We start from the raw sequence: 19,292 nt of genomic DNA on the forward strand, positions 1-19,292 counted from the left end.
TATATATATATATATATAAAATAATAATAATAATAATAATAATAATAATAATAATAGATATAATAATACCTAGAGTATCTATGCCTTAGATAAAGTAAATTCTCTAAGCAGCTATTGCGGTGCCTCTCTCGAAGGCGGTCATTTGTTATTATCGCGTTATCGCTGCAACCAGGTTGCGCGATGGAACGACGTGAGGGGGAAAGAGAGAGAACGTGCCGGCTGAAAAACACCGTAGAGAATTTAAATGAGTGATTAGAAGGACGCGTCCAATTCCAAGGTACGAATTCGCCACTGGCAGCTTTTTTTTTTTCACGAGACACTTTTAGACCGTACACGATGTGGCAGCCGACGTGCGCAGAGATGCGCGAAGTTCGAGGTCGAGTTTGTTCACCGTCGGACGTCGCGGCGGGATCGACCGGAGATACAAATTCTGGTCGCAGCGATCGCAACAACTGCACCGAGAAACCGCACGCATGAGCCGTGAGAGGCCACCGTGGGTATCAGCTCGATATTTACAAGTGTGTGTCATTGGTCGCTATTACAGTCGCCGTATCAAACAGGTAACAAATAGTCTACAATAATAAGTCGTCGCACGTTCCCGTGCGTTCGAAACGAAACTTCTTTATGATTACAACCTAAACACATACGTCCCCACGTGAGTCTTATCTGTATCTTTCATTTTTTTTTAAATCGTTTTTCATTTAATTTTCCATTTCTCTTTTCCCGTCAATGTCGCCCGAAACCTGCGGCGCTCGACGCTGGTCCCGCGCGTTAATCGCAAAAATCAGCATCATAATGATCATCATTACGAGGCGCGATCTCCATGCCGTCGAGCATTCCCGGGAAACCTCGAAAACGGGGGGGGGGGGGTCTCTCACCCCGAGANAAGCGAGGAAATCGGGAAGCTGCGTGTGGGGCCCCCCGTCGCAAAGAAACGCGCGAACCGTCTCTCTCCCTCTCTCAGGAACATATTGGAACGATCCGCCGTGTTCTTCAGGTAAACTCGGGAAAATTGTTTCTTTGCCTACCTGACGAGCCGGTAATTCCGCACGACGCGCGCGGCAGCGGCGGTGGTCGCGTGAAGACTTCCGAAGACCCCCTCCGCTCTTACTCGTTCTCGTGGATCTTGACGTAGTGTATCTTCATGGCCCGATTGTTGGGGTACTTGACGTTGCAACGCGGACACGTGGCCCCGGTCGCGCCCTTCACCACGTAGGTGGTGAGGTCGATTTCCCAGTGGAAGGTCTTGTTGTCCGGCTGGTACGCGGTATTGTGCACGTTGACGATGTGGTCGATCATGGTCTCCTTGTTGAAGAAGTAACGGTCGCAGAGTTTGCAACTGAACATCATGTTGTTGGTGTGCGTCGGCTCGTAGGGCTCCTTGGCCGGTTCGGACGGCGCCTGCTGGTCGCAGCTGGACACGTTGCACTGGTACTTGTCGGAGTCGTAGATCTTCTTGTGCTTGATCGTGAAGTGCTGGCGGAGATTCGGCAGGCCTGGGAACTCCTTGGAGCAGACGTTGCACAAGAACTTGCCGTCCTCCGTCGTCACCGGTCTGCACTCGGGCAAGCCGTTCTTCCTCACGTGGGGTTTGTGCACAGCCTGCTTGTGCTTGTAGAGCACGCTCATGTTGGGGAAGATCTTCCTGCACAGGTGGCACATGAACGACTTCTTCTTCACCTCGCCGGCGAAGTCCATGGCGAAGGGCGGCAACTTGGGCGGCGGCGGACTGTCGTCCACCTCGACCTTCATACGCTTGAACTTCGGCTCCTCCTCGAGGGATAACCTACGGGTGCTGTTGTGCAAGGATTGCGCCCGCGACTGCTGGCTCTGCAGGTCGCTGTGGAAGTTGAGCTTGTGCCGCTGCAGGGACTGACCGCTGGAGAAGGGCTTTCGGCAGATCGTGCAGAAGAACGGGTTGACCGGCTTCTTGGCCAACGACTGGAACTTGGCGGACGTGACGAGGGTGGCCTTGTGCAGCCTCTTGTGCTTCCACAGGACCTTCTTCGAGCTGTAGGATTTGTTGCAGACGTCGCAGGTGTAAGTCTTGTGGACGTCGTTGAGAATGGGGTTGGCCTTGTGCCACTTCATGTGGGCGGCCAGGATGTCCTTGTCGGGGAAGACGTTGGTGCACAGCTCGCACTGCAGCTCGTCGTTGGATATGCTCTTTTCCGGCTTGTTCCGTGCGCAATGCACGTCCCACAGGTGAGTCCTCAACTCGGTCACGTCGTTGAATTTGTCGTTGCACACTTGACACTGGAAGCTACCCGGCGACTTGGTCGGCGACTGCGACGGAGGATTGGGGAAAGACTTCCGCGCCCTCGCCGGGCGTTCCGGGCTGTTCGACTCTGCGGCGCTCTTCTGCGAGTCGTTCTTCTGCTTGCCCAGGATGAGCATGGTGTTGAAACGAGAGTTGGCGCGATTGTGCCAGCCCTTGTGTATCTTCAAGGACGCCTCCTCGGCGAAGACCTTGCCGCAGATGTCGCAGCCGTAGCCGTCCCGCGACTTCTCCAGGTGCGCGGTTCGGAAGTGATAGCGGAAGTTCGTCTGGAAGACAAAGCTCTTGGGGCACTCGGGACAGTGGAACAAGCTCTTGGAGGACTTGTGCTCGTGCTGCACGTGCTGCTCGTACATCTCCTTGCGCGTGAAGATCCTCGCGCAGTCGGTGCACTCGTACTTCTTGGAGTTCCGGTGGGCGATCGTCGCGTGCCGTCGGAGGTTCGCGTGGCTGGACAGCACCCTGTTGCACTGCTCGCACTCGTAGCCGCCCTGCGCGTCGCTCGAGACCGCGCTCGAGTTCATCGAGTCGTTCTCGATCCTCACGTCCTCGTCCAGGCTGCCGTACTCCACGCAGGAGATGTTGGCGTTCCGCTCGTTCGGGTCGTCTATGCCGTGCTCCCTCATGTGGATCTCCAGTGCGCCGGCGCTGCTGAACATGCTGCGGCAAATCGCGCACGAGTAGATCTTTACCTTGAGGTGCAGGTTCCGGTGCTCGGTCAGCTCGAGCCGCGTCGAGAACGCCTTGTTGCAGAGGGCGCAGGTGTACTTCTGACCGCCGGCCCTCGTCTTGCTCTGCTTCGCGTCCGCCCCGCCGTTGCGCTCCTTCAACAGGGCGTTCTGCGGGCCCTTGTCGCTGTTGTGCTGCGTCTGCCGGATAGCCGACACCCGGTGCCTCTCGTGGTGGCTCAGGAAGTCGCTGGGCGAACGGAATCGGGAGTTGCAGATGGCGCAGGTGAACTCCTTCTTCTTGTGGTTCACCGTCACGTGCGAGTGGAACTTCTTGAACACGAGGAACGTCATGGAGCAGTGGGCGCACTTGTACGACGTCCGTACCTCCGGCTGCAGCCGCGTGCAGAGCGCCTTGTGCTTGATCAGGTTCGGCCGGTAACGGTATATCATGCCGCACAGGTCGCACTTGTGATTGTGCGCGGGATCCCCGTCCTTGTACGGGCCGCTCTTCGGCGACGACTTGCTGGCCTCGTCCTTCGGCGAGGGCAACGGCGCCATCGGCTTCAGCTTGGGGGGCGGCCGCGCCGGTGAGATCATCTCCTCGTACTGCTTGTTAGAATGCTTGGTCAGGTGGCTGAGCAGCTCCTTCCTACCTTGCAACGAGCGCAGGCACATGTTGCACGTGAAGTACCGTTCGTTACCCTGCTTCGGCTCGACCAGCGCGATCTTCATCGCGCACTCGAAGGACGCGCTGCAGTGCGCCTGGTACATCGACCGGTCGGAGAACTGCGTCAGGCAGGCGATGCACGTGTGCGGTCTCAGGTCCGGCAGGTGCTGGCGGATGTGAGAGAGCGTGCTGCGCCGGTCGTTGAAGCTCTGTTGGCACTTGTAACAAGAGAACGTTTTCAACTGGCTGATAATGTCCTGCTGGACTTGCGTCAACGGCGACTCCTTCTCCATGCTGATCAGCTCCTCCTCGAGATCCTCCACCATCTCTTCCTCCTCATTCTGGGACTCCGAGTTCTCGGTGCCGTTGTTCTTATTACTGTGAAATCGCTTCATGTGCTTCATGTACGAATACTTGGAATGCAAAAATATCTGACAGTATACGCACTTCTGCTTGAAAGCGCGCGGCCCTCTGAAATGCGTGTGCGGGCCGCGTCTTAGCTTTTTCTTGTGCGTCGCGCCGCCGGCACCGCCGGTGGACTTTTGGGTGGAATCGGCCTCCATCACCACGTCTTCCTTCGTGCCTCCGAGCGCCATGGGATTCAACAGCAGCTCGTTGTCTTCGGCGGATTCTAACTCTACGGTGCAGTCGGTATCGTAATCGTCCAGCGGCTCGCTTTTGATGGGACGCGACAGAGGATCCTGCTGCTGCTCCTCCGTTCGTTGGCTCTCGTCTTTATCGGTCTCTTTCTCCGCCATTAACGGAACTGTCTCAGGTTCTATTTGCTGCTCCGTATTATTCGCACCGTCCTCGTCCTCGTCAACGTGATCCGATACATTTTGTATCTGCTCGTCGCTGGTCTCGCTCCCCTCCTCCTCCACTGTATGAATCGGTATGTTCTGCAAGTATACATTTACGTAGAGATCTCTTTATACCGTCTTCACAGGAAGAGTTTAACTGCCTGTGATATATATGTACGCGAGAGAAACACACTTACCAATGATTTTTGCTTTTTGTTCACCTCTGAGATAATTTCAACGTGGTCTTCGTAATCCAAGTCCACCGGTTCACCCTTGATTGTTACAACCTGCAAATGTATCATGAAACATGAATAACAGGAAGTAACTTAAAATAATCCTAAATTTCAAGCTATTATGCAGCCACTGACCTCAGGTTTCGAATGACTGGTCAGCCACTTCTGCAGCTTATTCTGCGAACGTAGACAGGATTCCCTGTAGGTGTGCCATTGGTTTACACTTTTCACACATTCCTCGCATATTAGCGTGGACAACTTATCAGTGGGCGAAATCTGAAAAATCAAGTAACACCGACCCGAAGATCAAGAACCTGGGGCGAACATGTGAATGCTGCAAATCGTCCGGATCTCCTCCCGCGCACTTAACAATTATCGCCTACCTTTCCACATTTCTCGATCGTAAATTCCTCTCTCTCTCACACACACACACACGTATAAAACACAAAGCTGTTGGCGTTGACGAAGCAGCCAAAGAAGGAATTCATTTCCTCTAGCCTAGTCATGCTGCATTTCTTACGTTTAAAGTAAGCCAAATATACGTACGACCGTTCGTCAGGAAGGAAACGGACGGGTGGAGGGAGGGAAGGAAAAGGAGGAAGAAATCGCCAGTACGGCTAGGAGAAACGGGTTACTTTTTCCCCCTAATAATATGACCCGCTCGGTTGATAGCTTCGTGTCGCCTCCCAGCGCGAACATAACCTCAACGCGCGTTAGTGACGCGCTCGAGCGAGTAGTACGTCACGTACGGTCACAACAGAGTCGATCACACCGAACCCGGAGCCCCTTGAACCGCAGTTGCCAATCAGAAGCGCACACCAACCTCGATTGACAGACAGGCTTGGATCTTTATGGCCAACGGCACGGCGGTGGAATCCTCCTCCTGCTTGTCCGTCCCGAACACCGAAGCCCTCGGCTCGTCCGTGCACAGGCACAGCCTGCAGACGTTCTCCACGTTCTCGATCTCCACCACGTCCTCGTCCATGGTGAACCGGCACACGCACCGAAGACGCTAGTCGGCGCGAAACACCCCGAGAGAAAACTAAATCCGCCGACGCCGCGTTCTTCCGTGATCAGGTTAGGGACGCAGCGTTTTGTTTGTGGCCATCGGGCATCGAGAACTGCGGGAGAAAACCAGTTGTTCCGCGCCTGTTCACACTTGTTGGCGGCGTGTCAAGATGGCGCGAGCTGCCGCTCCGACAATGGTCCCGATGACTCGACAGGATGCGCTGCGATCGTGCCCAAGTTTCTACGGGGGCTTCCGGAAAATGGCTTTCGAAACGCTTCCTCTCTACGGATCTCTCGTCGACGGTACGTACGAAAGGGGGAAAAAACGCGTTTACCCGAGGTAAGAACGATATCAAAGGAGCATCCCGGGAAGAAAGATATATAAAGTTACATGTAATTGTATATAATAATGAGTAATTTACATATGAATGTTTTTCTCTACGTGGCTACATGTATAATTGCATATGGCCGCGCGAAACGAAGATGCCATTGAATGAAAAGCGGAAGAAATATTTTGATTGAATTAAGTATTTACGTCGTGGCTAAGCCGTAGACGCACGCATTTACTTCAGTTACATTCGTATATGATTATATATGGACATATAGAGACAAAATTCATATATAATCACTTTTTCCCGGGATTGAAATTCCCGAGAGTCTGAAATTTACGACGAATCGAACTTCGGAGAAACTGATGATTGATCATCTCGAAAACACCCGGCGAAAGATGAGTGAGATTGGAGCGAACGTAAGTTTTAAATGTATATATCGCATTTCTAGACTTTACTATGTGATAAACCGGAAAGAATGTTGCTCTTATGTAACCTCGACAAACAACCAACACAACCAGCAGTAACATTACATCAATGGCCGCGTTCAGCAGAAAAATTCAGCGGAACGTTTATTTTACGATTGTTGGAAGTTTTCTGAGCTGAAACTGGGTTATTCTTTTTATTCGGAGAGGAATAATTCATTCTCAGCACGAGGAAAACTTCCGATAGCTGTAAAGTAAACGTTCTGCTATGATCTAGGTTGTGTAATTTCTCACTCAACAAAATATAAGTGCGATATGACATGTATTGGATATAATAGTTACATTGTTGAGGATTTATAACATTGCTGTTACTGTTTAATTAGTTGGTGTTTACTGGGAATGGGAGATATATATATATTATTACTCGTATATATTTACGCAATATTTCACGTTCTTGAAAATTTCTCCGAGAAAAATTTCCCAATATAATTAAGATATAATTAAATATAATTATACAAAAAGCGTTGTATATAAAAATATATATATATATTAATATATAATTACATATATGTGATTGTGTATAACTATATATTTTTATATACAGACATATCCTATATACAATTATATATGAGAAATTCTTCCCTTCCCTCCGACCTTCATTAAGTTTTGTTGTCCTTTTCCACTCTTAACGAAACACTTTCATTTTGCGTGATAAAATGAAAAACTAAATTGGTAAGACGAGTTTATTTTCACCTACGTTTACATGGGAAAACTTGAAGGGGGGATTGCGGGACGTTCAATCAGAGCGAAAGTTATTGAGAGAGAGGGAGAGAGAGAGAGAGAGAAAATCATCCTCCCTCGTTTGCAATGTACATTTAACGTCGTTCAATATATAGTTGGTCGACTTTTATTTCATATACGTCTTCTGATATACACGTTTGATACACGAAATTATTTGTCATTTGTACACTGCAGGTAAGACAGATTGCACATCATATATACCAGGATGTAAACACATACGAGACATCTCTTTGTCCTGCCTAAAACCACCCCTCACCCCGCTTTTCCTTTGGACCTCAACCGTGTTTCAACTGTGAAATTAATATCCGCGCGCCGACTATTTCTCCGCCTCGCGTACGTCGGCTTCTCCTCACGAGAGATGAAGGTTTTAGAAAAAAAAGAAAGAAAAATCCGTAGCGCGATTATGCAATCACCTTCGCTGCTGACGTGGTTGGGAGCTTCATTAAACAGTGCGAGCTTTATTGACTCTTCCCCGACACGGCGGTTCTCAACTCTTCGCTTAGAGAACTCTGACTCGATAACGATCGATAAAACTCTGCGGGATCCTCTGGAATCGCGCTGGTAGATAACTATTCCTCCGCGGAACCTGACCGATCGGAAGGACACGCCGTCTTTGCGCAGATAGATTATCTCGATTATCGATTATACAAAACATACGCGCATACGTCTAGCTAACGATCACGAAAACGCGCATACTACTTGCCGGCTACGGTGAAGAGAAAGAAAGAAAAAAAGAAGCATCGCGGACCTCGCTCATCGTTTCCTCTCGCGCGCGCGCGCTGAGATCCGCTAGATGGCAGCTACGAGCTCGATTCTGAACTCTTCCTAGGAGAGAGAGAGAGAGAGAGAGAGAGATGAGCTTCCCTCCTCCTTCGCACACGCTCTACATATCGCGATTCAAGACTACTCGGTAGTACATAATACATATACACGTCGAGCGAGTTCGCTCGCGTTGACATTTGATTCGCTCTCTCTTTCTCTGTCGGCCGCTCACAGGCACCGCTCACAGGCGCGAGCTGCGGCTGTAACAAGCGCATTGTATGCAAATCGAAGATTACGTTCCTTCGTGCAAACACAGCGACTAAAGCGCGGGGCGCAACGTAACGAACGATTACGGGCGTACAAGCGGTGTGTGCTGTAAGTTACACTCGATTGTTTGATCGCGAGCGCGTCTCTCGCGCGCGTTATATGTGCGGTTGGCGCACGTGGCGTGTACACGCGCCATTAAAATTAGAACCATCGAGCTAGAGGCTCATACCTACGGAGGTATCCTGAGATTCTATTATTATTCCTCTGGAACTATTCACATTAACATACAGCATGTGTGTGTGTGTGTGTGTGCGTGTGTGTACACAGTAAAAAGTTTTGCGTTCGATTTAAGACACGTCCCATACGCAAATTTCCGTGACGTTGATTTGACGCGGGACGAATGCGTTGAGAAACAAACGCTAATTCGGTGTGTCGGAAATTATAATTATAAAATTATAATGATATCAATATCAAATATAATATCATATTAGTGTGAAATATATAATTATATTAATATGAAATTATAATTATAATATCCGTAATATGTTAATATCGGGGGTATAAAATATGTTACTTTAACACGTTGAATATATCGGCTCGACGCAAAATACCGAGACAACGTGAACGCAAAATATGTTAAATCAACATACCGTGGTATGTTGGAAATGCGATGCAAACATTCCTGAACCGATCTTAGCACAGGTACAAACAATGTTTTTTTACCGTGTACCGTGTGTCAGTGTGCGTGTGTAACCATTGACACGTCTTTGCTTTTACGTTTAACAAGGGACTCCGCGCGCCGCGTAAGAATTCAGCTCACTTCCCGATGATCCCCCCCGAGAGCCGTCGAGCCCGGTTTCGCGTTCCGCAGCATCGCTCATCACAATGTTCGCGGCGACGAGGCGGAGATAACGCCTTCCCGCGAACGTTAACGCGCGCCGTCCGCTATGCCGTCCCATTCGGCCGGACCGCTCGTTGGGTAGATGATCTTGAGCATAAGTTGTAACTTGTGGATCCGAGGAGCTTTCAACAACGAGTCGCGTACAAAATGTATACCGTGGCCCGCGCCACGTGGCTGTTACACGTGCACAGAAGAAGGACGCGCGGAAATCAATGATGAGCCTCGCTGGTGTGACTCGCGACGACGATCCACGCGCGCCGCGTCTCCTACGGCGAGCCGTGCTCTCGCGTTTACCCCGGACTCGAGAGCGTGAGAGCGAACAGTTCAGGTTGTCAGGCAGCTGGAATTGAAGCAGGAACTACGCTGCGACTGCTGACGCACGTAGTCTTGAACGTTGAATTTCGTCCCGTCCGGGTCGTCGCTTTTTCTGGCCTTCAGCTCCCTGAAAGCAGACCGGAGTCTCGATCGGTTTCTTCTCGCCTAACGCTGACTCTCGCGCGATTCCCCGCCAATCGCGTCCCGTTTGGTTTTACCGCGAGATAGAACACTAGTGTGAGTATTCGGCTGTGTTCAAAATCGGCCGAGACAATTGAAAACAATTGAATAGAAAACTTCCCGCGGACATTTGTTCCCTACAGCCGAATTTTCGGCCGATCCCCCGGCAAGGAGGAAATTCAGTTACACCGGCGGGATTATCTTGCCCATGCAAATCGTACCGTGCAACGGCGAGGAACGCCAGCTCGACATTGAGGCCAGTCTTGGCGGACGTTTCCATGAACGGCACTTTGTACTCCTTCGCTAATCGCTCGCCGTCCTCCCTCTTGACGATGCGCTCCGTCCCGCAGTCGGACTTGTTACCTGCGGTTTGATCATTAAAACGATGAGGAAAATCGATCCTCCCTCTGAAATATCCAGCCCCCCCTCCCCCCCCCCCCCCNCCCCCCGCTACGACGTCGCTAATAGCGTTTTCGATCTCGTTAGCGATCTCGATCAGCGTCCGCGTGACCAATTAAGGTCAATTTTCAGAAGCCGATAATCCGCACGGATCGTATGTACACGAATCCGAGAGATTGGATCTCGAATTAAAAGCCGAAAACGGGAAGGAGAGATGGCGGAACTACTCCGTATTATCTCAGCACGGATGTCAAAAGTGTTTCCGTACTATAAGTACGGCTCCCGGGCTCGTTAGAGCGGGCGTTAATTGCTTGCGAAATTGAGTTATCGGGCCGAGCCCGATTTAGTCCTTCCCGCGATTCTGCGACCGGTCGGCTCTGAATGCCATCAGGTCTCAATTTTGTGAAGTGGGTACTCGGGTGTAGCGAAATGTGTATCGCACGGGACGATCGAGGTGTAATGAAATCCGGGTCATCCAGATAGCTTTCGCCGAGCTCCCTTATCAAACCGCTACTAAACCATCACGACCCTTATTTCCGGCGTTTAACTTCGCTCCGCAGAGATCGCGAGTCGGCGGCCGTTCAAACGCGGCCTCCCAAATGGGCAGGTCTATTGTATCGGCACCGGGCATGTCATAAATAAGCGCGACTCACCCAGCAGCATGATGACGACATCCTCGTTCGCGTGTTCCCGGATTTCGCTCAGCCAAGCCCTGATGTTGTCGTAACTCGTCTTATTCGTCACGTCGTACAGCAGCAGAAGCGCTGAAACCAGTCGCGCTTTTTTTTTATATCGACCAATTCGGACGATTTTTTTCCCTCTTTGCAGAATGAGGTGGACATGCGAAATGCCGGAAGTATGAAACGTCGAAATTCGAAAAGAGCGACCGATATCCCGAACTTTCATAATGCCGAAATCCGATTCCGGGATGATATCGAAATCCAACTTTCCCGAAATATTGGAAAATATCCCGGAATGCCGAGCCTCGCCAACGCCATTGCTTTCGAAATCAGCACAACGGAGTCAGCACAGCGAAATCGGCACGGCGAAATATTTGAGAATATATGAAACTCTGCAAAAGGCCGAATACAAATTTTCGACAATTTTGACACTTTTCAGATTGAGATTCAAATGCTGCGCAAATTTCGATCGTGCGTTTATAAACGGAGCTCGCGCGCGCATTCTAGAATCAATCCGCTCTTTTTCGATACACTTCGATTATTGAGAAAATAGAAGGCACTTAATCTTCCTGGATGACGCGGCTAATTATAGTCGGGTTCGCTCGTCCCAAGTGATTGCTCCCAAAGTTGCCGCAACGCGCGGTTATTGTCGCGAAAACAACTTCGCGAAACTCGCGGAGAAGCTCCGTCGGCAAACAATGAAGTCTCCCTTAGGCGACCTCTTCGTATTCCTTCTCCTTCTCCGTCTATCTGCGCGAATCGAGTTTGGCATCTGGCCAAAACTGGCGGAGCAACAAAATCGGGAGCGCGACGGCCGGAGTTCGGGCTGGGAAGTTACAAATGGTTCGCATGCATTGTAAAGTTCGAGTTCGTCGCGAGCGATGCGGAACGAGCGGTGGCGTTACAAATTGATCATTTCAAGTCCGAAGACGGAAGAAGCCTCGGGGATGAACGATGAAAATTGGGACGAACAATTAAGATTTTCCCCCATGGACGCGCCGACGTAGCGCCTCGAGAAGTTCCTTCGTACACGAGAAGTCAGATCCCAATCGCTAAAATCAATCTGAGATTGGGGGGAACTGAGTTTATAAGAACATGAAGCTATTTAAAATATTTCAAGCTGACTGTCGGCAAGAGTTATTTCGAAGAGGAGAGTTCTCCAAGAGGATAAGTGTTAAATTATAGAATTTTCCGTGAGGAAAAATTTGTTAAATATTCATTTTAAAATCAAAACCCATTAATTCGCCGTGCAGGAGGAGTGTGGGAAAACTGAGATGCCCCGTGTAATATATCGGCAACAACGATCGAGTTGAAGCTCGCGTCTCACGATTTCCACGGGGGAAATTCTGTCGATTAAATCAAAAACGTATATTAAATAGTCGACGCCCGAGAGCAAAGGTCGCGTCTCGTGCCGTATATTTCCCGTCATTTTCCGCCCGCGATAAAACGCTGAACCAGTAAAACATTTCACATGCACGACTTCAGCGCCGTGGTAGCGGCCTTTATAGCGCGAAAGAGTAAAATAGTTACGAGCCGCTGTTGCAAAGCGCGCGGAAAATCCACACCGATGATCTCGGATTTATCGCACGCGTAGGAAAGCTACCGGATAAACGCGTTTCTATTACGATCGACTGTATCCCGGCTTCTTACCGCCATTTTTCTCGGCGCGCATATCGTCATACGATATCGTGGAAAATTATTATTATTATTACCTTCGCAAACCCTCGGGTGATAACGCGTTTAATTATTTTGATTCAATTCAAATTTCATGCAATTTTATTCAGTTTATTTAATTTCATGCAATTTATTTGGCTTTAATGCGCATGTTCATACCCATTAAAATTCCTCCGTCCCTTTCAATTCGTATTAATTCTGATTGCGAGCAATCCGGGCAAACCTGAATTCTCCTGCTGGGAAAAGGGGGATAATGTGCAATAAAGGATTTACCGTGAGCGTCTCGGTAGTAAGCGTGCGTCACACTCCGAAACCTCTCCTGGCCCGCCGTGTCCCATATCTGCAGCTTGATCGGCGTCTCGTCGACGGTGACAACTTTGTTCTGCAAGGATACGAGAGGCATTTTCGGAAAATTTTGCTCTAAACACGAAATCGAGAATCCCACAAATCGCGATGATATCGCCGTATCCAATGTGAGCAACGCATATTTCTCTCTCTCTCTCGCCGTGAAAAAAAAAAACCAGGAAATTCTCCGGGAAAAATCTTATATATCGCTTCGAGATCGCTCATCACTATAATTACGGTGCACGTGCGGTGATAAAACGTGTCTCACCCTGAAGTCAATGCCGACGGTCGTTATGTAGTTGCCCGCCAGGAAGCGGCCGTCGCGAAAACGCGTCAGCAGGCAGGTTTTCCCAACGCCACTATCTCCGAGCAGCATCACCTGCATCCGGGGGATGAGGACTTTCAAATATAATCGTCTCATTCGACTCCTCCTCTTCCTAGCTCGCTCATTCATTCACGAAGTGAACATCGAATGTGACTCCCAGTCGCGATCGATTTAACATCACGCGGGAATAAAGACAAGAGGAATGCAGAAAGGAGCAAGATAATTGTGACCGTAAAGTACCCCGTTGCTCTCGGAAATCACTTCGAAAGTTTATTTTGAACAAATATTTAAATTTGCAACGAATAACATTGTTCTTTTTTAAACGAAACGAATTTTTGAAATTTATTCTAGCCGGGGGCTACATTATCACTTCTGTTTCTTTTCGAACTTTTGTGTAGTCCTGCAATAATTTTTATAAGCTACGTCCGAAATAATAAATATTCCATACTTTTGAGCCTAGAACCGATTAACCGACATTTTGAATATAAAATATCAATTACTAAACAAGTTATCATACAAAATGTAAATGAGAATTATAATACCATCTTCTCTTGTAACGCTTATTTAAAAAATGCAATCCATATTTTTCCGCATGTAATTGCTGTTATAAATGTTACGTTTTAGTTAGTGTTTATTTGTACAGAGAAAGAGGTTTCTTCGAATCTAGCGCACATATTTGTTTGACTTTGCGTTGGTTCGGGTATAAAAACGTAATTTAACGCCGAATATGAGGCGAAATCAGCCTCGATTGAGGAGATTCGAGGGGGAAAATCTTTCTCTGCACGCGGGACATCGGACTTCCCACCGAGGATCCTCCGGCCGCATTCCTCGCCGAAGGAGCTCGCTCGGGTATCAGGCGGCAAGGCGGCAGACCTTGAAGAGGAGGTCCGCTTGATCGGGTGGGGTGTGCTGGCCGGCGGAGTCGGTGTCGCGCGAGGACTGCCGCTTGGTCGGGCCCGCGATATCCTGGGGCCTGGCAGAGGCTGACGCGGTGCCGGACGCGACGGTGGGGATCGGCTGGGCCGGGCCCCGCGAGGCCGCCGCGGGCCAATCGCCGGCCGAGCTGCTGCCTCCGCGCGGCCCGTGTCTGCTGCGCCTCGACAGGCTGCGGCGTATCGTTTCCTCCACGATGCTCATGGACCCCTGCTACCGGGAGCACCAATTTGCTCTTCTTCTTCTCGGCCACTCCTCGTCGTCTCGTCGCGCTCGGCGTCGTCGCGCCTCGTGCACGTCGCCCCCGTCGTCCTACTCCTTCTGCTTCTCCTCAGGGACCACGCCGAGGTCACTAAACCTCTCCCGCGCGTACGTGTGCGCTCGTTCGATTCCTTCCTTCTCGCGCGTTTCTCCTTCCGCCTCTCTTGCTCCTCCGTCCGCTCTCCCTTCTCGAGTCGCAGCGCGCGTATCGCGGCTGAGTGAAAGTTCGGCCCGCCGCCGCTTCTCTCTCCTCTTCGCCGCGACCGGGGATATCCCGGCGAGGGGGTCGCGGAGGATGCGCGAGTGCTCACCTAGATTATTCGGGGTAATTCGCCTGTCGTCGAGCGGCGTGATCCGCGCGCGTCCCGTCGCCGCTGAAACTAGAAACGAGCCCCGCGTTCGCAATCAGCCCGGAATTGGGCGCGGAAAGATGACATTTTTGCGGGAAACACGTTCTCTCTGTGTATGCATGCGGTGTGACGTCGAATCGGGAATAATGCGAGCGGTTCGTGGGAATGCGCGCGTTTTCGCGAATATTAAACGGTAGAGGGGAGGAGGAGGGGCGAGCGGAAATGGATAAAAAATGCCCTTTGATCGGCGACGCGCGACCGCCGATACGCCGTTGTAATATCCCGACGTTTGACGCGGGGGCGGCGCCGGGATTCTCGCGAATGCGCCAATTTGTATCCGCGAGCGAGCTCCGCAGCGTCGATTCGCCGTTGATCTATCACGAGAGAGTGCGTCACGACCAGTTGTTACGTAAAACTCGCACTCGCGAGAGAGCGGCTTTAACGAATTCGCGAAATACGCCGCGCGCGTATCGGAACGGCATTCGCCGCTGCAACGGACTTCCTAGGAGATTGGAATCGATCGTAAACGCGCTACCACACAACCGCGCAACACGCGTCCTGAATAAACGTTCGCAGAAACATCCGATGAGTTCCGCGCGCGCATGTGCTAGCCATGCGCCTCCGGGAATCAATCCCTCCGCCGCGGATTTTCCGCGAGGCGACATCGCTAAATGATATCACAGATGCTTGCACGAAGGGATGTTGTGATATTACCGATACAATACCGGTGTATTGATATCTTTCCTTCGATATCGGGTATTTTGCCATCGATAGCTTCCTTTCGGTATTCGCACCCGTACTACTTCGTTTCGATATCTTTTCTTCTTATTTTTCTCTAATTCTTTGAATCAGTCGATCGTCAATTATCGTATTTTTGCTTCATGAAAATTAACCTAACACCCATCTTATTATGTAATTATGTAATTTAATTACATAATTAAACACGATTATTTTGAATTATTTTTGACGATATACTCGCGTAATTTTTAATCACTCAGGTTTCCCAGGTATGAGGGTGACGTCAAATAACGTTTGAGTAACATCTTGATGATGTCTCTGACATTAATAACACGTCATTAGGACGTCATCCTGTTACCTGGGCGTCGAGCATTAAGTGGTAGAACCGTCATAAACTACGCATAACTGCCAACATCGGTGCACCAACGTGGAGGTTGAAACTGTTAGGAAGAGATTCGCGAGATCGATGTCCTTCGTCCGCGCTGTGGCGAAGTTACAACGAGGCAATTACAAGTTCGTCGCGATAACCGGCGAAACAATAGTGCCGCTGCGATAACGAGCTACCCCCGCGTGCGGAAAATCGAAGGCGGAAACGCCTTTGCTCCGCGCTATTTCGGAAAACGTCAAGGAGAACTGTTAACGGACATTCGCCGCGCGCGCATTCCCGTACTGCCTGTGAAATTTCCGCTCACTCTCGCGTTCTCGTAAATAATTATTATCCGTAATAACGCGGCACTCTCTCCCCCTCTCTCTCTCTCTCTCTGATTCCCTTTCTCTTTTCGCAGCACACCGTACGACGCTAATGCACGGAGAAATATAATTTCGAGTGACAGCAAATTTCATGTTGTCGTAGCGAATATTAGAGGGTGTTTGTCAAGTACCATCCAATATTTTACATGTTGAAGATTCGGAAAAACTGCCTTTTCCTCATTTTTCCGCGGCTTTTTTTCGGTTGTTTATTTTCTTCACAGCAAAAAATTAATATAGCAGATTTTAATCGGACGCACGTGAATTTTTCTAAACGACTCTTCCTACCTTTGGAATAAAATGAAGTTTAAATAAGGAACCGAAGAAATCCGCGGAAAAAATGGAAAATATAATTTCAAGGGCTGATTTTGAGGTGATTTTATGAAGAAAAGAACATATGTTCGTATGAGCTTTTCCCCATAAAGTGACTTCAAGAATCGCAAATACTGGACAGTAATAATACTTAAGAAACGCACACACGCACACCCTGTACATTTATTTGCAACAACATAAAATTGGCCGTCTCTCTGAATTACGTTTTCGCCGGCCAGCGCTCGAATAACGTTCCGAATGCATTTAGCATTTTCCACTCCCTCGGCGCTTTCATGATCCTCGCGTAAAAAGCGCGTCGCCGGATTCGCGCGCGGTGAATACGAAAGCTCCGTCGAGGCTGAGCAACCTCGGTGGTTGAATCTCGCCTGAAATTTCGCATTCATCTCTTCTCGGCGCATCTCGGCGATCTCGGAAGCGTCCTCGGAGAGCGGACTTCCTTCCCGCCGAGGTGCGGCAGCAATCGAACGTCCGACGTGTACACCTGCTACACATTTTTATTATTTAAGGCGCACAATGCCTCACGACGCGATATATACCCGTTAACGGAGCCGGGGCGCTTTTTTTCACCTGCGTATCCGCGACAATAAAACAGCGCGAGGACGCGCTATTTCGCATCGGAACGTCGCTTCGGGAACGAACCAACCGGCCGGCCGAACGAGCTCGCGGAGAAGTAATAGAACTTTCATTTCCCCATAGCGCGAGAAAACGTACATCCGCTGGGAATAAAGCGCGCTTTACGCGGATCGAGCCGGCTCGATTACGGAAGCGCGCGCGTATCGCCAACGCGTAATCGCGCGAGGAGATGCGGCGGGTTCCGCCGACGGTTAATTATATCGGTGACTCCGCTCGACAATTCGCGTCTCTCCCGGGCTTTTTTCGCGTTTCCGCTCGCCGCCGATCGAACTCGGCCGCGGCGCCGAACCGTCCGATCATTTCCGGCTTCATTGAGTACGAAATAGCGCGGACTGGCCGCGAGCCCGACACGTGTTCGCGGCGGTCGCGCGCGCGTGCCATTTGCAACGCGTGTTTCGAGCGCAGCTGAAATCCCGCTCGAATGCCTCGTTGGAAATGTCGGTGCAGATATCTGCACTCTCTGTGTTATTATTAGTGTCCGGACCCACCATCTTTCTCAGTTCCGGCCAAAATCGAAAACGAATCAATATCCGGTTCTTTTTTTCAATCTCGGCCGAAACCGAAATTGAAACTTTAACGGGAATTTTATAAAAAATTAAAAGGAAAGATGGAAAATTAATTTAACGATGAAAATATACATTTATAATGATACTTTATTAAATTATATTGTGCGATATTTTGTTAAATTTTATTCAACATAACGTCGAAGATTTCAATAATAGATTGAAAAAACGAGAACTATAAAGTATAGTCTTTATAAACATAAAAAATAGACTTTGTGGAAACTTATAATTAATTTCCACACACTTTATTAAATTAAATTTGTACTTCAGTCACATCGAAAAATATTAATAATTATAATTAAACAATATTTTTTGAAAATTTATGATTAGATGCATTTGTATGAAATTAAACATGCCTTGCGACGAAGGAGGGAGAGTAGTGCGCGACAATCGCCGCAGCGGCTCTGATCGATGTGTTGCGATTTCATCGGTTTCGGTTTACGCCGAAACTTTTTTTCTTCCCAATATCGGCCAAAACTGAAAACCGGAACTAAATCGAAATCTTTATATTTTTGGCCGAAAAATAGCCGTGATCGAAACCGAAACTGAAATTTCAGCCGGAGACTAACGTTGATTGTTCTCCGATGATTTAGTCGCGTTGGAACACGCACCGAGAGAAAAATGTATGACATTCGTAACTGTAATGGCATGGCTAAAAACATTACAGTCAAGAAAACCATATAAATACACTAAACATTACTATAATACATATATGACATACTATATCGTAATGATAATATATGTATCGGCTATTCGCAATTGAACGTCGTCGATTAATTGCCGGGATCCGCCGAGGCGGATCGACCAGGAAAGAGGAGAAAAGAGTCGCGGGGTTTACGAAGAAGTCGTCGTCGGCGCGACGACGGGAGCCTCGGGGGGAAATTCCACGGCAGCCGGTCGCAAAAACCGGATCGCGGTGCAGATTCGAGGCTGGCCGGGCCCGGCCTACCCGCTTTGGGCCCACCCACGCCGTGCTCGGGCTTCAAAAAGGTTCTCTGCGGGCCTACCTCTACCCGACCGGTGGCGCCCTTTCCTCCCGAGAGACAAAGAGAGAGATAGAAAAGGGAGAACGAGGAGCGTGACGAGTGAAGCGCGCATCACAACCGTGACATCGGCTTCGAATAATTATATCGGGGCTATTTAGCGGCGCACGATGAAAAATGGCGTGATTAATCGCTTGGGCGACTACTCGTGCATATACGCCCTTGGCACGGCCACTGACACCTCCATCTCGCGTGCTTCTCGCGTGACTCGATTGCGTCACGCACATGTGTGTGTGTCACACGCTGGTGATTCGCTCTTCTTCCAACCGCTCTTTCTCTCCACCGGGCTTTTCGCCGGACGATGCGAATTTATCGCCGGCGATGTGAGAAAGAGAGATGAACACGCGCTGCCCTCTCCCGTGCCTCTGGTTAAATGTAGCTTCCTCTTAATAGCGCGCGCGCGCGGATGTTAACGAGAATTTTATTATTATTATTATTACGACCATTATCCCCGTTGCGAATAGCGCTTCATCAAAAGCTGAAGGTGGCCTTCGCGAGCGAGCGAGTTCTCTTGCGAAAGAACGTAATTCGTTGCCGGCCTCTCCGACGCCGGTGATGTATTTTCGCGACGCTTAATTATACAGCCGGACACCCGACTCGTAATTTATGTTACGTGTGCTTTCGCGTTACG

At 49.6% G+C, this 19,292-nt stretch overlaps 3 protein-coding genes across 8 annotated transcripts in view; 1 reads left to right on the forward strand and 2 right to left on the reverse strand.

Moving 5' to 3' along the window:
- Positions 1-38: 38 nt before the first annotated feature.
- On the reverse strand, positions 39-5,781 carry LOC106748256 (zinc finger protein 836-like). Of its 2 annotated transcripts, XM_014626603.1 has the most exons (5): positions 5,473-5,781; positions 4,785-4,925; positions 4,614-4,703; positions 4,064-4,515; positions 39-3,994 (listed from the first exon to the last, which is right to left on the reverse strand). In XM_014626603.1, the coding sequence occupies exons 1-5, from the start codon at positions 5,632-5,634 to the stop codon at positions 1,108-1,110; spliced, it is 3,732 nt and encodes a 1,243-aa protein (XP_014482089.1). In that variant the 5' UTR covers positions 5,635-5,781; the 3' UTR covers positions 39-1,107. The 2 variants fall into 2 exon arrangements, with proteins under 2 accessions (XP_014482089.1, XP_014482088.1); XM_014626602.1 differs by having other exon boundaries at positions 39-4,515.
- A 46-nt stretch (positions 5,782-5,827) lies between these two features.
- Positions 5,828-19,292, forward strand: part of LOC106748259 — a 94,152-nt gene continuing 80,687 nt past the window's right edge. Inside the window, exon 1 of the mRNA XM_014626609.1 lies at positions 5,828-5,960. Coding sequence (XP_014482095.1) covers positions 5,828-5,960 — 133 coding nt within the window. The remainder of the gene's footprint in view (positions 5,961-19,292) is intronic.
- The window catches only part of LOC106748257 (ras-related protein Rab-37-like), a 163,803-nt gene continuing 153,265 nt past the window's right edge, over positions 8,755-19,292 (reverse strand). For 3 of the 5 annotated variants that reach the window (XM_014626606.1, XM_014626604.1, XM_014626605.1), the window contains 4 exons: positions 12,664-12,772; positions 10,690-10,800; positions 9,859-10,000; positions 8,755-9,584 (listed from right to left, as the gene is read on the reverse strand). In XM_014626606.1, the coding sequence (XP_014482092.1) occupies positions 9,467-9,584; positions 9,859-10,000; positions 10,690-10,800; positions 12,664-12,772 (480 nt within the window). In that variant the 3' untranslated portion in view covers positions 8,755-9,466. Of the gene's footprint in view, positions 9,585-9,858; positions 10,001-10,689; positions 10,801-12,663; positions 12,773-13,003; positions 13,115-13,933; positions 14,635-19,292 lie in introns of all 5 variants that reach the window. The other 2 variants (XM_014626608.1, XM_014626607.1) reach the window with 1 other exon arrangement.

The sequence above is a fragment of the Dinoponera quadriceps genome, unplaced genomic scaffold (genome assembly GCF_001313825.1).
Source record: "Dinoponera quadriceps isolate SergipeBrazil2010 unplaced genomic scaffold, ASM131382v1 scaffold2600, whole genome shotgun sequence".
Lineage (NCBI taxonomy): Eukaryota > Metazoa > Arthropoda > Insecta > Hymenoptera > Formicidae > Dinoponera > Dinoponera quadriceps.